The sequence below is a fragment of the Xyrauchen texanus genome, chromosome 11 (assembly GCF_025860055.1).
Source record: "Xyrauchen texanus isolate HMW12.3.18 chromosome 11, RBS_HiC_50CHRs, whole genome shotgun sequence".
NCBI lineage: Eukaryota > Metazoa > Chordata > Actinopteri > Cypriniformes > Catostomidae > Xyrauchen > Xyrauchen texanus.
In genome coordinates, this window is record NC_068286.1 from 29105569 (window position 1) to 29126241 (window position 20673).

The window sequence follows — 20673 nt, forward strand, 5'->3', positions numbered from 1 at the left end:
AAAGATTAAATTTGTGGCAAATTAGATTGCAAAACAACTTTGTGTAAATATAATGGTATACAGTTATTTTATGATTGTATAAAATGACAATTTTTCTTTAATCATAAAAGACATTACTATACAAATATTCAAAATTTGCATTATGTTTGTATTGTTGAAGTCTAAAAACTGCTTGTCAAAAAGTACAAAAATTATATATAAATTAAGTTCTGTAGTTATTAGACACTTATGAATTGGGAAAGAAAAAACAAAAAACAAAGGTTAATCTCTATATATATTATTGCATTCACTGCCCACTTTGTTGATTGTGACTCAGGATGCTTTGGCCAAAACCATGCAAAGCAGATTTAGGGAAGTGGTGCTCTGGTCTCATCCAGACATGGGATCTGGTTTAGACATTTCAAACCCACTTAAAATGTGCCCACTCTCACTGGGGAGGATATTGTACTGTAAAGTTATTCAATTGTGTTTTACTTTTTAATAGTCAAAGCTGTTAAAATGGAAAGGAGATTGGCAGAGAACTAGCCAGGATTTCTTATTTGGCTTGCTTACAGGAACTTGTTTTCAAGCAATATTTATCCAAATAAAAAATACAAATTGTAATAGTAACCATAGTTTTCACAGAAATACCACAGTTAATGTTTATTGGTCATATTAGCCAACCACTTTCATTCAAAGGACAGAAAGATTCTAAAAGCTTCTTAGATGGCATTGTGAAAATGTCATAAATGTATTATTTTACAGTAATATTCTATGTAGTTACTATGGTATTTAGATGTAAACTATGGTCACAATGGAAACATAAGTAAAGCACCTAGAGTGCCAAGCAACAAAAACATTGGCATTTGTGTCATGCACTTGCCAAATTAAAAAGAACAAACAGAGAGGTAAACATAATTAAACATTTAAAAGATGGAAATGACACAAAACATGGGACCTGGCTGCAAGTTTATTTTTATATTACACTTTTAAAAACATGTATAAAATTGGTCCAGCTTCAAAAACAAGGCATGCAATGTCTTGGTTCATGATCTCAGTGTTTTTATCAAGCATTCCCTATATAAAACACATCCAAATTACTGAGGTTCAAATTCTGAGCAGCAAGACAACCATGCAAATAAACTTTGTGTGATGCAGACTGGATGCTTTAATAGTAGGTCTCCCTCTCCACCCAACCTACAATGAAAATATAAAGTCATATTAGTTCTGACAGAATTTTAAAAACATGGGCATTGTGTACGTCCTGTTTATCAACAATCCCATGCATTAAGCCTGTAAATAGAAAAATTACCTCTGTTCCAAAACCTATTTAGCTGCATACCTAGACAGCCTTTTATGGCATGCTCCCTACACGAATACAGGCAGCAACACTATGCTGCCTTTAAGACATTATTTTTTTTTGGGCCAAAATCTATGGCACAGAGAAGGCAATCCCAGAATGCACTGTGAACTCCAAGATGTTGATTACAAATGTACTTGCATTTCATTCAAAATAAAATAAAATACTGTTCAAAAAGGTTCATTTAAATAATTATTTTAACCAATATGTGTGTTCTACATAATGTTATGCTTAATAAAGTTATTAGCTTGCCAATGCAAAAGTCTGTTGGAATCAATTGCAAGTGTCATCTTGCACGGTTCTCTCTTGAGTAGCGCCATATCTTGCATCATGCATGGTACGGAGTTGATGCCTAAGTAGTGTTTCAAACTGGTCACTTGTGAGGATCCAACCTTAGAAGGTAGCCGTACATATAGGTTGTATAGGGCAAGTCATATCACTAGGTTTTGGAACACTAGGCTCATATTATTATCAAAGTAAAAATAATCTGTTGTCATGAGGGATGATGCGATTGAACATCTTACCTCCTGGGCTGCGTCGGATGATAAGTTTTCGGATTTCATCATAAATAAAGATGAGGAGTGAATAGGGGAAGGCGCAGAACCACCAGTTTGGTCTGATGAAAGAAATGTACAAAAATGACAAAATTGTTCTAGACTACAACCATTTCATATAATATTAGCAAAAAATACATTTTGACTCAAAAACAATAAAATACAAAACATTGCTGTGTAAATTAACATGAAAACATTTCTTGAATTTTTTTTACTGGTTTCATAAACAGGGATGCAAACTCATGAGGGGTGTAAAAGGTGAGACACCCTGTGATCCACAAACATATTTTCAGGGATTTTTTTTTTTTGTAACTAACTAATTCCAGCCAATTCCAGCAATTTTAAAGTATAGCAAATTAACTGCACAATTGTGCAGAATGAGCTGCAAAAATAAATTGTATTTTGGTGATGCTTTTCAGTTTTATTACCTCAAAAGTTCAGTAACCTCCTTCTGGAGATGAATCTAAGTGGCGACAAATGAACATCTTATGTACTATGAGGTATCATTGAATAATTTTGAAATGTTAATGACCATAGTCTACCAAGAGACATTATAATGTCTAATCATTATAAGAACAGAGCAGATCTATAATTCTCATTCTGTTTGTGAACTGCAGAGCATGACTTTGATCAAAAAAGACAACAATAATAGCCTAATAATAATAATGATGAGTTTCAATAATGGCCTTTTGTCAGTGTAAAGCACATTTCACATGAGTTGCGTCAAGGCGTTCCGTTCAAAGCCAATGTCAAGTGATGCTTTGGCCTCCACATGACAAGCATTGCAAAAAAAAGCATCAACAACGGGCAATTTTTAAAGAGTTTGCCATGCAAGAATGCTGGAGATGTAAACGAAAAAACAATTGGCGGAAAAAATGGAAATTGCTTTGACAGCAGAAAGTAAAAAGATGACTCGTCTATGTTTAGGTCTGAGCATTTTCTTGGAGAATGTAATAACTGTAGTTCAATAACTGGGGAATACTCAGAAGCGATAAGGTAATATTTAATAATTTAATTAAGACAGTGCTTCTCAAACTTTTTAGGCCAAGTACCACCTTCGATCAAATCATAACATTCAAGTAGCACATAGTCACTACTAGCATTCGGCAGGTGTATCTTTTTAGCAAAGTCTTAAGGATTGTGAGCAACATACACAATGCCATATTTGATTATATGATAACCATTCATGTGGATTGCACAATCAGCAAGAGTGAGTTTCTAAAATCAAACGTACAAGATTAACAATCAGAAGTTTTGCAATCCAGTTCAAACAAACTACTATATTTATTTAGAAATTTGGAGCTTAGGTATTGCTAGACCCTGTTTTTTAGCCCCCCTAAAATTATGCAGCTAGCATCAACCTTAAAAAGATGTGATAATGTGCATGTGATCTATGAAAACAGCAGCTGCAGTAAGCTATCTGAGGTTCATTTTTCTCTGAATCATGCCCTTACCAGTCTTTAACTTTAAAACTTATTTTAAAAAAAGATTTTTCCTTCCCTCTAGTCATAGGTGGACTCAGCCATAGGTTACATAGCGGCAATATTAGTCACATAGCCCTGATTTGCGCACATCTGTCAGACACGCATTCCATTTCTCTGTCCCTCATCTAAGCCACCTTCCAGTGAAATCAACAACAAATACAACCCTGTGTCTTTGAGTCAAAAGCACTATTTAAGATCATAGACTTTAAGGAAGTCTGAGAATGTGTACAATACATGGAATGATATTTTACCTCAATCGCATCAGTTTTTGCTCTTCAGTTTTCTGCATGGGAATAACATTGTTGTGTGCACACAGAGACATCAGCGCAGCTCTGCGCAAAAAGAATGTTACCTATTCACATCCAGCAATTCCGATGTAAAAAAAGACAAATGTGGGCTATCTTAAAAGATATATTACAATTGTAATAATAAATTTGTATAAAATGTATATTTACATTTTTTATGTAAATATCCTGGGTCATGCTGCGTACCACCTGAGGGCACTCTGCGTACAACTGGTGATACTACTGGATTAACAGATATTAAATGTCTCATAATTCCAGGAATTATTAGAATTTCATAATCTCTTCATAAATTCTGAAGGTTTTTTGTCTTATTGCTATGTACTCTCCAAGTCATAATTTTTTAGGCAAAACATGTCTGAAAAAATACGTTGGTTTAAAGTTGGAGCCGAGGTTGCGCTGACACTTCACTCTATAGACTTGAATGTATTTGGCAGCACTGATGCGAGTCATGTGGATGCTCATTGGTGTACTGCATCAGTCCATTCTACACCCTAATAGCTCTTCTGCCCTTTTCTCTCCTTGATGAACAAGGTATACTCACACTGATGCCGAAGTGAATGATTAACATGCCCCTCTCATTCAGTCGATTGGTACATACCAGATCATACAGTTTCTTTATGATTCACGATTGCCACTTCACGCTCCATTCATGTCAGACTTGCACTGCTGTAGCCAAGCATTGGTCGTAGCTGTAACCAATCAAGCCAACTGTCTTGGTAGGACTGTGATTGCGAAGCACACGATTGGCCGCTGCTCTAATTATTCACGCGGTGACTGCACCCCCACCCCCTTTTTTGGTTTCAAAACAGCTAATTTCACCAAAAATTTAGGAGTTTGCATCCCTGCATTAAAGATGGTCATAAAGTGTAAAACACAAGCACAACATATGTGTAAGTCTGTGTAAATAATTTCTACAAACTATTCCTGCATTAATTATCATGATGCAACGAAAAAAAAAAAACAATTATGAACAAAACTTAAACCTTAATGTGATCATAAAGTCATTATTCCGTAAATATTTGCCTCAAATGAAATGGTTTTTGTAAAAAAATGTGTAAAGCCATTCTTACGTAATTTGTTGCATGATGCGATGAAGAACGTTTTTAATGAACGAAACCTAAACTGAAACATAACCATAAAATTATATAAACATAAATTGTCACATAAAATGAAATGGCTTTACGACAAAAGAATTGTTGTGAAAAACTCATAAAACCATTCTTAAGTAAATTTTTGCTTAATGCATAAATAAATAATGGTTTTACGAGCAAGACCAAAAAAACTTTTTTTTTTTTTTTTATTGTTTAACCTTAAAAAAAAAAATTATTGCGTATATTCACAAAGAAATTTGCTCATGTTTTATTAATGACACCCATAGGTTAAGACTTACTTTAGTGGGTACATTCTAAGGGCAACATCCATTCCTGGGCAGTAGGACAGGAAGGCTGCAAGAGCAGTTTCTTCAAACAGTCCAAAGATGAGAATCTTATTCCTGCAAGGAACAGAAGGAATTAGTTGTGCATATAAGGGGTTGATTTGGAATGAATTATGGATCCTCTACTTACTTCATTCCTTGCTGGAAGACAGAGTTCCTTCTGGTCTTGCAGATGATCAAGTCAGCCCACTGTACAATTACAATACTGGTGAAGAAAGCTGTGTGGCACGTGAACTCCACAATCTTCCTCTGCTCATATGTCTGATGTAGCCAAAAACATGAGATTCAGGTTAGATACTGGAGAAAAAGGAACAATTTAAAGCCCACTGGAAGATTGAAGACACTTACCCACTGTTGGCCATAACTGTCTTCCAGGTCATTAACATGTTTGTCATCCCATAAAACACGAATACCCAGCAATGTTGATGGCAGGAAGCCATTTTCAGCCAGGATGACAAAATATGTAAAGAACCCAGCCAGAGCTTGAATCATACCTGTGGAGGCAAGCAGAAGTGAAGAGAATGATGAGTGACCTAGCTGATGCTTTTACAGTTTCAAAGACCTCTACAAGTTTTTTTTCATTCAAACCCAAGCAAATCAACTTGAAGTCCAGAAACATACTCTTAAGCAAGCACACAAACACAGATGCACATACTTCTGTTACTGTGGCAGTAACAATCCACAGTACTCTAATGGCAAAGACATTTAAAGGAACAATCACCCCTTTAAGCAGCTGAGCTGTTCAGGGTCCAGTTGAAAGAAACCCATTAATTTAAGAAAATCATTAGTTATAATTGTAAGGGTATTGTTGCTTTGGGTTTTCTTAACTTAACCATCTGGGGTCGACGGACACGCTGGCGTGTCCTGCTGGATATTTTCGTCATTACAGCAGAAACAACTTAAAATACTTCGTAATTTTTGGGTATACAGATAAGTGTAAGACATCATTAGAGACTATAAAGGGTCTACTTTTATTTGTGTACACTCACATCAACAACAAAATCTTGTGCTTTTGTAAAATAAATAAAATAAAAAGGGTGAGCTTTCAGCAGTCTCTGTGTTCACGAGCATATTTCTGAAACACGTCACAAAAATTAACTGAAACTCAGCAAATACTTATCATACAAACATGAAACATATGTCTAAAGAAAGCTTAAATTAGCTTAAATTGTCAACTTTTTAATAAAACAATTCAAATTTAAAACAAATATTCTCCTGCAATGTAATCTGTATGAAACAAAGCGCTGTACATGTTTCAGCTGGCTGAGCTTTTAAAATGTAATGTGATCCCACACAACAGCAGAGTGCGCCATTTATACGCAAATGTGCTGAGACGATCAATGCAAATGGTACACGCCCCGAGGATACAATTTCGGACGAGTAAGTCGTTTTCATTAGCTGACATGCTATTTTATATACATATTTTACTAGTGGGACTGTTTCCAGACTTGCCAGCCAGGATTCAGAGTATTGACATTTGAAATATGACTGCTAATAAGCAAGTTTTAGTTACATTTAAATGCTGTTTCAGCTAAAGCAGGTATTTAAATTGTATGCTGTATGATATAAATATGATATGTAATATGGTATAAAAATAATATGAATGTTTAGATTATATTTTGTCTAGTGTTTATGATGCCTCATTATCATCAACAAAGCTTGTGCTTGCAAATATGTGTTAGGGTTAAATTAGTAAAATGTACTTCAAATATGCCCATATTAGAAAATCAGCATATTATAATGATTTCTGAAGGTTCATGTGACACTGAAGACTGCAGTAATGATGCTGAAAATTCAGCTTTGATCACAAATTGCATTTTACAATATATTTAAATAGAAAACTGTTCTTTTAAATTGTAAAAAGAGCTCAGAATATCAATGTTGTTTCTGTATTTTGGATCATATAAATCCAGTCTTGGTGAGCAGAAGAGAATTCTTTTAACGGTAGTGTAGGTCTAAAATTAAGTAAAGTTTTTATGTAAAGAAAATATATAGTCAGATTACTTCTTTTAACTTAAAACATGATTTGGATCATTAAGTCTCCTCACATTCATTCTCTATCCCTCATTGATGGGCCCAGGGGAGGGTCTTTTGTGTCCTCATGTGTGAATTACAATACATATTCATGATCATTCACTCCTCCTCGCATATGACCTTTCAACACTAAAATTGTCTAACAAAAGTTAAATTACTACATTATTTTGTATGAATGAGTGATCAGGATGGTTTTCACATCATTTTGTAGCAAAACTCTAGGCTAAAAGATCCAGTTCTCAAACGTCATGTGGACAAATGTTTAGTATGTGTTATATGACCTTATTTCAGTGACTTAAAATTTTAGTTTTTTCAGAAACCATGCATAAACGTTATTTTCTCACAAATACAAACCTGTACATACATGTCGCTCACATATTATTGTAGCCCAGTTTGTGCTGAATACAGTGTTATCAGACTTTAGATATTAATGTGTTTTTAAGCATCTGAAAAAAGCACAAATGTCAAGGCATATCAAAACTTCTCCAGGGCCCAAAATACCCTCAGACCCCAGAGGGTTAAGAGGTTCCTTCCAACCAGTTGACACTTTATCAGCAAGATTCTATTCAAACTGTTGGTCCACTATGACAGTAACTGACCGTAGAAGACTTTTACGCTGAACCCTGCTATTGCATCCCTTGTGGCAATGCTTAGAATACAACTCGCAATTGCGTTGAATCACAAATTACATTCAGACACATTTCAGAATTACACAGCATGCAAAATTCAAGCTTGAAAAGCTAGTAGCATTTGAGATCACATACTTGCATAGAGTATGCTCCAGGCCTAGTCAGGTTCTTGTGGCTGTGTGGACGCAGGCGCTACCTGTCGTTAAAACTGTCTAGCAATAAGTTTGCATAGACGTATCCAAAAGTCTTACCGATCTGACCGTAGGCTATGCTAATGAGCCTCTCATTCACAAGTTTGTCCGTCTTGGGGTTTCTGGGTTGACGCTTCATGATGTCGCTCTCAGCAGCTTCATAGGCCAAGGAGATAGCAGGAACCTAGAAAATAAAGAGGAAAATAAGATGGATCATTATCCCAGCAATTGAAGGACTAATTACTAGTAAAAAAGTCTTATGCTTACCATGTCAGTTCCCAGATCGATACAGAGGATTGTGACGGTACCCAATGGAAGAGGAATGTTGGCACAGATGAAGAGGAGAAAGGGGGTGATCTCCGGGATATTACTGGTCAAGGTGTAAGCAATGGACTTCTTTAAGTTGTCAAAGATCAGACGACCTAGTAAACAAATATGTAGTAGCACTTTAGGATGCAGCTACCCATTTGGAATAGAAGCAGGGAATTTATTTTCAATGTGTTCTACCTTCTTCTACTCCAGTGACAATTGAAGCAAAGTTGTCATCCAAAAGGATCATGTCAGCAGCCTGTTTGGATACATCAGATCCAGCAATTCCCATAGCCACACCAATGTCAGCCTTCTTCAGAGCAGGAGAATCATTCACGCCATCACCAGTTACAGCTACAATGGCACCCTATGGACAAACAGGTGTAGGGTAAGGTATTCTCCTCAAAACACACTTGTGAAGCTTTGACGGTCCTAAGATTATTATACAGATTAACCTGTCTCTGGCAGCCTTCAACGATAATCAGCTTTTGCTGAGGAGAAGTTCTGGCAAACACTATTTCTGTGTGGTATTTCAAGACATCATCTAACTGTTCAGCGGTCAGGTCCTTCAGATCTCCACCATGGATCACACAAGCCTTGGCATCCCTTCAAAGACAAGAACCATTCATATCTAGCCAGAAGGACTGACCATTCAAAATATCCTAATAGAGGAACCCATTACCTTGGGTTGACTTCGTTAATAGGAATGTTCAAGCGAGCAGCAATGTCTTCAACAGTTTCATTGCCCTCAGATATGATACCCACTCCCTTAGCAATGGCCTTGGCTGTGATTGGATGATCACCTGTAACCATGATAACCTAGAAAGGAGGACAACCTTTGAAGTAGAATCAAGACTCTACAGTATTTCAAAAATATAATGGATGTCTTGGTGTTTGATCGTAATAGATCAAGAAGACAATTATTTGTAACAATGACGCACCTTGATTCCAGCACTCCTACACTTGCCTACGGCATCTGGGACAGCAGCACGAGGGGGGTCAATCATGGACATAAGGCCAATGAAACACAGGTTCTCAGTCGGGAAGTTAACCTCCTCTGTATCAAACTGGAAGTCCTCAGGAAACTGTTCATCAGGAAGGTTAAAGTGGCAGAATCCTGTCAAGAAACAAGGTACTAAATTAAACTAAAACTAAATGAAGTGAGCCAAACGTCTGTCAAACTTCGTTGACGTTTTGCAATATAATTAACATAAAATTACCCAGTACTCTTTCTCCCAGGCCACCAAGTTCCAAGTAGGCATTCTGGAAGGCATCCTTCATCTCATCATCAAGGGGCAGCTCTTTTCCATGGATCAAAATAGAGGAGCATCTGTCCAGGATTCTCTCAGGAGCTCCTTTCATTACCAGCAGGTGTTTGGTTTCAGATGAATTGAGGTTCTTGTGGACGGAAAGCTAAAAAAGTTGATACACAAAGCTAAAAAAGTTGATACACAGAGACGTTAGTGATATGAAAATCATTGCACAGGCACAACAGGGAGATTGTGGCACCTGGTATTTGTTGGTGGAATTGAAAGGGATCTCAGCAATCTTGTAGTACTTCTCTCTCATCTCCTTCACTGAACCACAGCAGAGCTCAATACACTTTAGGAGTGCAGATTCTGAGGCATCACCAGCCACATCTCTCTGTGGGCAACAATAGGAAAGTGTGAGAACAAGGTACACCCTAAAAACAGGGATAAATCCTTGCCAACTTTGGTATTAGATGGCCAAACAAATTCTTGATTTGTTAGATTCTAAACAAAGTCTGCTTGGACGCTGCAGCAAATACAAAGCACAGAAAAATTGTCTCTTTATCTTGAGATATCTGTCCAACAAATTAGTCCCATTGCAGACTAAGTCAGAATGGACAGAAAATAGAGGGTGTTTACAGGGAAACAGTGTTCTAGTTCCAGGCTCTAGGAGAAAGGGACTCACATAATCCCCAGAGGCAAAGAGCAGAACTAAGTAGAAGCAGACAAACACAGATATGTAGGTAGTAAACAACTCTCTGACAGCACCAGTATAATAGTGATGCTTGCATTTGCAAAACTTGCCACCAAGATAGGGTGTTGTGGGGGCTGCCAAGGTGTTACTAAGTGGTTGCTAAAGTGTTCAGAGTGCTTTTTAGCATGTTGCCAGGTAGTTGTAAGTGTTTCCTGGATGGTTGCTTGGATGTACTGGGTGGATGCTAAATGGTTGATGGTTTAGTCTGGCTGGATGCTAGGCAGTGTTTGAATGGATGCTAGATGGTTATTAGGATGTTCTGGATGGTTGCTAGAATGTTCTGGTTTGATACTAGATGTTTGCTAGGGTATTTTGTGTGGCTGTTAGGGATTTACACCCCTAACCTGAAAAATGGACAAGAGTATAAGTGATGCTTGCCTTAGCAAACACCATTAATCAGCTAATCTTTGCAAATCCAGATAACGTCTTATAGTTTTTCACAAAAGTGGACAGAGATTTTCACAAACATATTAAAACAGACCTTAAGAATTGGGATGTTTTCTTGCTCAGCAAGGAAGACAGCACGGTTGCACAGGCCAGCGACACGTGCAAGGGCGGCCCATGTAGATGAGCTCCTATCAAAGGAGGTTCCACTCTGGTTCTCTGTGGTGTCTGCTTCATGAATCTGGTTGTCAAACCACATGTGAGCCACAGTCATTCGGTTCTGGGTCAAAGTTCCAGTCTTGTCAGAGCAGATGGTAGAGGTTGAGCCAAGAGTCTCAACCGCTTCGAGATTCTTTACAAGGCAGTTCTTCTTCGCCATACGTTTGGCAGTCAGAGTCAGACACACCTGGAAAAGAAGCACTAGTTAACGTTCTAAAGATATCAAACAGACAGTGCAACATCAGTATTCTCCAAATTATTTCATGGTTTACAACAGCAACTGAATGCATTATTACTCTAGGTGGCACTTACAGTTACAGTAGCCAAGAGACCTTCTGGCACATTGGCAACAATGATACCAATCAGGAAGATGACTGCTTCCAGCCAAGAGTAGCCAAGGATCAAGGACAGGACAAAGAAGGAAACGCCCAGGAAGACAGCTACACCAGTGATGATGTGGATGAAATGCTCAATCTCAATGGAGATGGGAGTGCGACCAACTTCAAGACCAGAGGCAAGGGTGGCGATACGACCCATGACAGTACGGTCACCAGTGTTGATGACGATACCTCTGGCAGTACCTGCAAGCAAAACAAATTTCAATGAAGAAACCTTTAAAGGGTTTACATTTGATTTTCAATTAACGGTGAAGGATGAAATCAATGTAATTTATGGAATCATTTCTGTTGTATCATAACATCATGTCTTACAACACGTATCCATCATAGACCAGATTTCAAATTTTTGTACCTTCAACACAGTTGGTAGAGAAGAATGCAATGTTTCTGGTCTCCAGAGGGTTGTCATTGGAGAAGTCAGGAGTACGAGTCTGGGGCTCAGATTCACCAGTAAGGGAAGAGTTGTCGACCTGGAAAATGTCAAGATCCCTTTTAAATCCTTGTAGTTGTAGAATGATAGAATGTATTGACATTTAAAAAGAGACAAGATATCACCATGATTTACAATGGCATTTTCACCTTGCATCCATGAGCTGAAATGATACGCAGATCAGCAGGAATTCTGTCACCACCCTTTACTTCCACAAGATCACCAACAACCACTTCCTCAGCATTGATATTGTTCTTCTCACCATCACGGATAACCAAGGCTTGCTATGAGACAAAATGAAAATTCCGTCAAAATCACTGAAGGAAAGAAAAACTGAAAACACAGTATAAAAAGATCACTTTCAGTACCTGAGGGACAAGGTTCTTAAAAGAGTCCATGATCTTTGAGCTCTTGGCCTCTTGATAGTATGAGAAACATCCAGTAATCATCACGACAGCAGAAAGCACTATTCCCAGATACAACTGCATAGGACAAAAGAGGACAGGTTAAAAGATACTGCTATAAAAACAATGAAACATTCAAAAGCATGCCTTTGTAAAAGGGAACCAACAGGGTTTTCTCCTTACGTTGTCATTGGCAGGTTCCTCCTCTGAGGCTGCCTGGATTCCATATGCAAGAAAACAAAGGATAGCTCCAATCCACAGGAGAGTTGAGAATCCTCCAAAGAGTTGTTTGCAAAACTTAACCCATTCTGGGGTTGTTGGAGGTGGAGTCAATGCATTGGGTCCATCACGTGCCAAAATTTCCTTTGCCCGAGCAACTGACAATCCCTGGAGAGAGTTACAGTATGCAAACTTTGAGTTATGAGTAACTACTGCCAAGAGTACACCATGGTCTCACTTCCAAGTCAAAACTACCCCTCAATTTCAATTCCAAGACCAAATTAGACTCACCCTGGATAATTCAGTGCTGTATTTCCTAGTGAGCTCATCCAGTGACAGCCTGTGATCATCCTACAACAGAGTAAAAAGAAAATATTTTATTGATTAAATTGCTGGATGGAAACACCAAGTAGTGTGTGCATTAAAAACCTTTTACCCTTGCTTGAGGTAGATACATTTAAACATTTTGGTAAGAGGATAAATTATTTTGCAAGAATTTCTTGAAAGTGGAGCACACTTGGGATCCAACGCTGCATAATGTTTGATTTTCTTCATCAATTATATTCCCAATTTAGATGAAAACCTGATTATGAAACAATCTGTTGGTCAATATAGCACTAAATAAGTCTAGCATGAAAAACTGACTCACCAAGTCCACTTCTTTTTTGAGTTCATCCATATCTTTATCCTTTTCTTTTTTGCCCTTGGGCTTTGATTTCTTGCCCCCCTGCTCTGATGTGGCCGCCAGCTCATATTGTTCTCGACCTTCCTGTGTTGAAGAGGGGGGGGCATTAAATCTCCTGTGGATGGTCTTAACAACAGTATTTTTTCAAAAGGTTAAAAACTGAGGGATACACATCACAAAAACCTGCTAAATTAATTAAAACATTGCTATGTTATATGGCTTAAATTTACTTTATGGGTGTTGGTTTTAAGTTAGTCTAGTGAAATCAAAATCAACTGATATTACACAACATCAGCATTTAAAAATGTGTGTAATACTCAAACTCGCCCATCTGGCACCAACAATCATCCATGCGATTATCTAATCAGCCAATCGTGTAGCAGCAGTGCAGTGCATAAAATCATGCAGATATGGGATATGAGCTTCAGTTCATGTTCAAATCAACCATTAGAATGTGATCTCAGTGATTTGGACCATGACATAATTGTTGGTACCAAATAGGCTGGTTCGAGTATTTCTGTTTATTTTATTTTTTTACACACATCAGTCTCTAGAATTTACTCAGAATGGTGCCAAAAACAAAAAACTGGACGGAAAAGCCTTGTTGATGAGCGGTGAACGAAGAATGTCCAGACTGGTTCGAACTGACAAAGTCTACGGAAACTCAGATAACCACTCTGTACAATTGTAGTGAGAATAATATGATCTCATAATGCTATTCTGAGATGCAGGTTGGTGCTGTTTTGGTTGCACGAGGGTGACCTACAAAATATTAGGCAAGCGGTTTTTATGTGGTGGCTGATCGGTGTATATTGCATGTGTGAAAGGCTGAAAGTGAGCCAAAGGGCAATAAACAAATCAACCATGGGAGAACAGTTAACCTATTGTGTTTCATATTTGAAAAAGAATATTCAATCTGGATGCTCTAAAACCTAAAAATACAATTGTATTCCTATGACTTTTCCTTTGCAGCTTAGCTAAAAATGGTTCACTCAAGCATATCACTTGTCTCATTCTGGGACTTGAGGTAAACTGAGCCACACCTCTAGACCCGTGAATGGGTTAAGTCACTGGTCTAATCCAACTCTGTTTCTCAAATGGCAAATAAACAGCTGAGGGTGTAAAGAAAACACAGTGTACAAACTTGCCCACACCAGTCACGGGGTAATCAGTGCTGTTAAGCTTGAGCTATACATAAGCTCATTTCAGTTTAAGAACATTAACAAAAAATAAAACGTATAATTGGGTTCAAATAATCCTGAGACCACAATTGAAAATGCTTTTGCTTTCTTTTCCTAATTTAGCACAAAAGCGATTACAAACGATATCACCATTACAATTTTGAGTGAAAAGTTTAAATTTGACATGATATTAGAATGTCTTAATAATTTGTACATCCATTGTTGCTTTAATGACAGCATACACTCAAGCTGGCAAGGACTCCACAAGTTTTGTAAAACCAGATGATCAGGGTTATACTAGCATTATTTTAGAATTTTCAATGAATGGAAGGAACAATTCCCCTTTTTTTTTAAAAACACGTGCTTACATTTGGTTAGTGATCAAATTAAGGGAGAAGAGAATACACAGCTATGATCAACACCTGATACTGACCATAAAACACCCACTATACTAACATTTACACCGATCACCCACAACATTAAAACCACTGACAGGCAAAGTGAATAACATTTATTATATCATTACAATTGCATCTGTCAAGGGGTGGGATACATTAGCAGCAAGTGAACAGTCAGTTCTTCAATTTCATGTGTCAGAAGCAGGAAAAATGTGCAAGTGTAAGAATCTGGGCAAATTTGACACGGGTCAAATTGTGATGGCTAGATGACTGGGTCAGAGCATCTCCAAAATGACTTATGTCTTATGGGGTGTTCCTGGTATGCAGTGGTTAATACCAACCAAAAGAGGTCCAAGGAAGGACAACCGGTGACTGGTGACAGGGTCATGGGCACCCAAGGTATGTGGATATTACTTTGACACGTACCACCTACCTAAAGATTGTTGCAGACCACGTACAACCCATCATGGCAACGGTGTGCCCTGATGGCAGTGGCCTCTTTCAGCAGGATAATGCGCTCTGCCACACTGCAAAAATTGTTCAGGAATGGTTTGAGGAATATGACAAAGAGTTCAAGTTTGAATTGGCCTCCAAATTCCCCAGATCTCAATCTGATTGAGCAACTATGGGATGTGCTGGACCAACAAGTCCAATCAATGGAGGCCCCATCTCGCATCATACAGGACTTAAAGGATCTGCTGCTAACGTCTTGGTGCCAAATACCACTGGACACCTTCAGAGGTCTTGTGGAGTCCATGCCTAGACAGGTCAGAGCCGTTTTGGCAGCACGAGGGGGACCTACGCAATATTAGGCAGGTGCATTTAATGTTGTGGCTGATCGGTGAAAATGTGAAATGAAAACGTTATTTTAACCTAACAAAAAAGTACAATGAGATTACCACTTTTGGACACTACCATGATGGTGATAAGAATGTATTAATATAAATTGTGTGTGTCTTCTTCCACAAGTAGATTTACGTATTAAGTTGGGGAGCAAAACACTTATAGTTTTAAACGGAGTGTATTTCAACATTTTAGTATTTTTACTTTGTCATTGTAGCTATAAAGAATAATCGTTAAACCAAGTAGACCCATCTCGCAGTTTTAGGATGAATAGTTATTCGAGATTTTAAGGGACTAAACTTTTTATCTTGTGCATTCTGGAGGTTTCAAATAGAGTTTTTACTGAATAGTAGTTAAACTAAAGCATGTAAAAAATACAGAATAAATTTACTCTCTACAAGTTTCACAACAACATACTGCATAGGATTTATCCAGCCACACGAGTCTTGGAAAATTACACATTAAACATTTCATATACTGGTGAATTCGAGAAAGAAACTATTATTAATTTGTTTTATCATTGTATTTATTCAAGATTGTTATGGAAGTATTTGGAAGCCAATGTTAAGAGAAAATTGGGACGTGTGACAAAATTTTGTGTATTTGAGAAGTTGCTTTATTTTGCAATGTAAAGAACAATATTAATCAAATGACTTCCATTTTGTAAATTAATTTGAATCGTATATAAACATTTTTGTTAAAAACAAACACAGAAGCACTGAAAACGTTAAGTTTTAAAGGAACAGCAATTTATGTAAAAGTATTTTGTCTGGCAACGTTTATAAGGCTAAACGTATTTTTCGTATGGCATTGAATGAATTAAATAAAAATGCGCAAGCACTTAGCCTCTCGAGGTGATAAACTTTGTATTATTCTCAAGAGTTGCAAATGTAACAGTTTTAGGATTTAATTCACAGGGATGCGTGTATATATATAGGCGTTAAACTGCATGGTTTTAAAGGAGTTAAACCACGCGTCTCGTTCATTTCAAGGTTTTAAATAAAACTTTGAATCTCTTTTAACTGTTTTAAGACTTAACGGTTTAACTGCTGCTTTAAACTGAGGAGCGTCTCGTTCAATCTCGAGGTTTCAAATGAGGCAGTTGAAACAATTTGGCGGATTCATCTTAGTCGGAAACACGTTGTCGCGTTGAAGCATACTGGTCAAAGAGCAACAGGGGCATACAGTGTTCGTCTCGTGACATACATGATTACTTCAAGTCGCCAACACTTAAGTCTCAAGACTGACTGCATTTGCTTCGCTCATAAGCTTGCTACATTTCTGTAATATCGTCAGTAAACGCGACCTGCTCTAAAAATGTGTTTGAATGAATTGAGTGAAACAGTAGATTTAAAAAGACGTTGCTACATTCAAAAATACGGACATAAAATTGTTTAGACATATTATATTCATTCAAATGAAAAGAATCTGAAGGTTCAAACTGCGAAAGTTTACTACTTCGGGAAACCATTAAATAAAATAAATAATTACCAAAACATGGAGTATTTTCAATTTCTTAAAAAAAACAAACAAAAAAAAAAAAACACAAGAACTACAACATACTTTAAATTCCTAGACAGCCTTCAATAAAAATAATAAAGTACAACAAAGCACGTGGGTTCACACTTACTCCTCGTCCCATTTTGCTTTTTTTTTTTTTTTTGATTAAAACACGACCACCTGGGTTCCCAAAAATCCAAGTTTTCTTAAAATGAACACATTAAAAGTCCCCAAATCCCGTTTCCTTTCTCTTCTGATATTTTTCCTTGGTTACTGATGGATGTGTATTTTTACCGGGACACCCATCCAAGACGCGTTTCAATGAAGGTTCAAACGTTTATATACTGAGTGATTTTTCGCTATGACGTGTGCCCGTTTTGCCATGGTAACGCAGATAAAGGGGCGGGGTCTGCACGAGAACAGCTAGGTCAGTTTCTGCCGGCGATTTTGATTGCTTGTTAATTGTTGATTTATAGGGGAACAGTAACTCTGTTAAAAATAATCTTCAAAGTGAACGTTTCTTCCAGTTAGTGTCTAATTCATAGATAATAGTTACAAAATGTTAGATTATGGGAGCTCCTGGTTAAAGTTTGTTTGACTTGGATTACACATGATCTTGTGATTCCTACTTGTGCTTGAAAAAGCACAAGCATGTTTAAGAGGTGTTACTCAATAAAACCATGACTCTTTGGTTTTTCCTTGTTTTACTCATTTTCCCCAGTATTGGATTTAGAGAAGGAATCAGTTTAGCAGTTGCCTTGATTATGTTTTATTTGGTGATTGAAAAGATAAATAAAATGAGAAATTTAGCTTATTAATTAGTAGGATATCATACAGTAATTTAAGTTGGTCTATTTGGCTGTCTATTTGTATCACGTTTGTCTCAAGAATTATTATGAGATCTTATTTTATGGTCATTATTTCTTACTTAAAGTTTATTTTCAGGATTATCCTCATTACAGGGATTAAATTGATTAAAGATGTTTATTGGTCATGCTCATGTTGCAAATTGACCAGTACTGTTGAACCTGAGCCTATTGGAGAGTACATATTCAAAATAGGAGAACCAAAAAATATCTTGAATTTTAATTACAAGCTGTGGAATCTAGCCTATAAATGTGTTGTCATGAAAAAAAGGAGCCCTTCTCAGACTTTCTAGGTTGCATAAAGCCTATAGACTGATATTCATGTGAAGGGAGCAGGTTGCTTTTGCAGGGAAAATCCAAATGATGTGACGTTTATGTGTGCTGCAGAGAGCCTCAGTAATAGCTTCTCTTCCACTATTCAACAGCGACAACAAACTGCTAGGTAACGTTATGTTAGAGATGTAATCCAGCAAACATCCGGCTGCCAGCACAACACCAACTCCTACCCAAACTCAGAGTAATCAACAGCCTAAATGTCAATACAGCACAATACAACATGCTGTATATTTTATATATCCTATTTTTATTGTATACTGTGTATTCTATATTGTGTGTATGTGTATTCTACATTGTGTTTATTGTATACTGTATATTGTGTTGTGTAATCTGATGTTATTATAAAGTAGTATATGTCTCATCACTGTCATGGCAGCTATATTGCTTTCAACCACTGTTGCACTTGTGTATATGGTTGTGTGACAATAAAGTGATTTGATTTGAGTAAGCCAAAAAATAAAATAAAAAATTGTATCTACTGAATCCCAACTGGCTAAGTGGAAATGTGATTGTGGTCGAGCGAAAACTAGAGTGAACATCAGCATTTGATTCCTGGAGGGACATTCGTTCGGTTTTGGGGATCAAAACCAACCCTGAATTGGCGTTCTTCCTATTGGACAGTTAAGCTTACATACCTGCAAAGCAAGTGAAATATGGTGCCATAAGAATAGATCTGTGTAATTTTAGCTAACTTGATCTTGCCTGCTAACACTGACGAATTGCAAGTTACCTTGCGTCGTAACTTTCAAATAATTTCAACGATCTTCTCTTTATACTAAAAGTCAGGATAATGTCAATGTTAATATGTAATTATTCAGCAAGATAAACTACAATAATACACTAAATGAATGCTTGACAATGTTCAAGATAATGCAGAAAGCTCTATTCATTAGTGTAATGTAACTTGGTTATACAGAACATATATAAAATCTATTATTATAAAACAGTAGCGCATCGATATATCAAAATGATAGTTGTGATGGTATCACATCAATACTGAATTTTGTCAACATATTTATAATGTATAATCTATTTTATAAATAGCTGTTTTCATCAAATTTAGCTAACAGCTATTGATAAAGCTGGCTAGCAAGCTAACACCCACATAGGCTATCATATAAATGCAGTCAATGTATCATGCAAAGAAAAGTGATTGCTTCAAACTACAGTCTTGCATAGTCAGACCTATATCCACACTTCTTTTAGCCCTGTTTCAGCACTGGAGAGTCAAATATAATGTACAGTCTCAAAGTTTGTAGTAAAACAATCATAACTGTGTAATTTTAATTATGCTACCTCATCTGTCTACATGCCGGTGAATCACGTTTAGCCTCTTTGTACGTTATGTGATTGTTTTGGTCGATGCTGGCTGCATCCCTTTGGAGTGTGTTTGCGATCACGAGCGACATCTAGCTGGCTGCAGTTTACTTAACCGCCACAGGTGTCATTAATAACAAGGTTTTCTGAATCTTACATACTGCAACTTGAAGTACTCAAGAAGCAAATCCTAAACCAGTAGTTAGGATAGTTCATTTGCATCAAATGCCTTAAAAATATATATTTTTTTTCTCTTACAGGTGAAACTTGAAAAATTAGAATATCGTGCAAAAGTTCATTAATTTCAGTAATTCAACTTAAAAGGTGAAACTAATATATTATATAGACTCATTACAAGCAAAGTAAGATATTTCAAGCCTTTATTTGATATAATTTTGATGATTATGGCTTACAGCTTATGAAAACCCCAAATTCAGAATCTCAGAAAATTAGAATATTACATGAAATCAATAAAAAAAAATGATTTTAAATACAGAAATGTCGGCCCTCTGAAAAGTATAATCATGCATATGTACTCAGTACTTGGTTTGGGCCCCTTTTGCATTAATTACTGCCTCAATGCGGCGTGGCATGGATGCTATCAGCCTGTGGCACTGCTGAGGTGTTATGGAAGACCAAGATGCTTCAATAGCGGCCTTCAGCTCTTCTGCATTGTTTGGTCTCATGTCTCTCATCTTTCTCTTAGCAATGCCCCATAGATTCTCTATGGGGTTCAGGTCAGGCGAGTTTGCTGGCCAATCAAGCACAGTAATACGATGGTCATTGAACCAGGTTTTGGTACTTTTGGCAGTGTGGGCAGGTGCCAAGTCCTGCTGGAAAATGAAGTCAGCATCTCCATAAAGCTTGTCTGCTGAAGGAAGCATGAAGTGCTCTAAAATGTCCCGGTAGACGGCTGCGTTGACTCTGGACTTAATAAAGCACAGTGGACCAACACCAGCCGATGACATGGCTCCCCAAACCAACACAGACTGTGGAAACTTCACACTGGACTTCAAGCATCTTGGATTGTGTGCCTCTCCATTCTTCCTCCAGACTCTGGGACCTTGGTTTCAAATGAGATGCAAAATTTGCTCTCATCAGAAAAGAGGACTTTGGACCACTGAGCAACAGACCAGTTCTTTTTTCTTTAGCCCAGGTAAGATGTTTGACATTTGAAGCCCATGTCCAGGACCCGTCTGTGTGTGGTGG

At 37.3% G+C, this 20673-nt stretch overlaps 1 protein-coding gene across 3 annotated transcripts; it reads right to left on the reverse strand.

The window, feature by feature from the left end:
* Positions 1-222: 222 nt before the first annotated feature.
* On the reverse strand, positions 223-17278 carry LOC127651369 (sodium/potassium-transporting ATPase subunit alpha-1). Of its 3 annotated transcripts, XR_007971569.1 has the most exons (23): positions 17076-17278; positions 12988-13149; positions 12630-12689; positions 12303-12506; positions 12084-12197; positions 11865-11999; positions 11638-11755; positions 11200-11468; positions 10766-11074; positions 9790-9924; positions 9501-9693; positions 9222-9397; positions 8963-9099; positions 8736-8886; positions 8479-8647; positions 8239-8393; positions 8032-8155; positions 5466-5611; positions 5248-5378; positions 5073-5174; positions 4753-4804; positions 1864-1955; positions 223-1176 (listed from the first exon to the last, which is right to left on the reverse strand). XR_007971569.1 is itself a non-coding variant. In XM_052137146.1 (22 exons), exons 1-22 carry the CDS (start codon positions 17085-17087, stop codon positions 1148-1150), a joined length of 3081 nt encoding a protein of 1026 aa, XP_051993106.1. In that variant the 5' UTR covers positions 17088-17278; the 3' UTR covers positions 248-1147. The 3 variants fall into 3 exon arrangements, 2 of the variants coding, with proteins under 2 accessions (XP_051993106.1, XP_051993105.1); XM_052137146.1 differs by lacking the exon at positions 4753-4804 and having other exon boundaries at positions 248-1176; positions 12988-13107; XM_052137145.1 differs by lacking the exon at positions 4753-4804 and having other exon boundaries at positions 248-1176.
* Positions 17279-20673: the final 3395 nt, after the last annotated feature.

Coding starts and splice junctions, on each gene's coding strand:
- LOC127651369 (XM_052137145.1), bottom strand. Junction 8,394..8,478: donor TGTCACTGGAGTAGAAGAAG/GTAGAACACATT, acceptor TTTGTTTACTAG/GTCGTCTGATCTTTGACAAC. Junction 1,177..1,863: donor CATCCGACGCAGCCCAGGAG/GTAAGATGTTCA, acceptor TTTTCATTGTAG/GTTGGGTGGAGAGGGAGACC.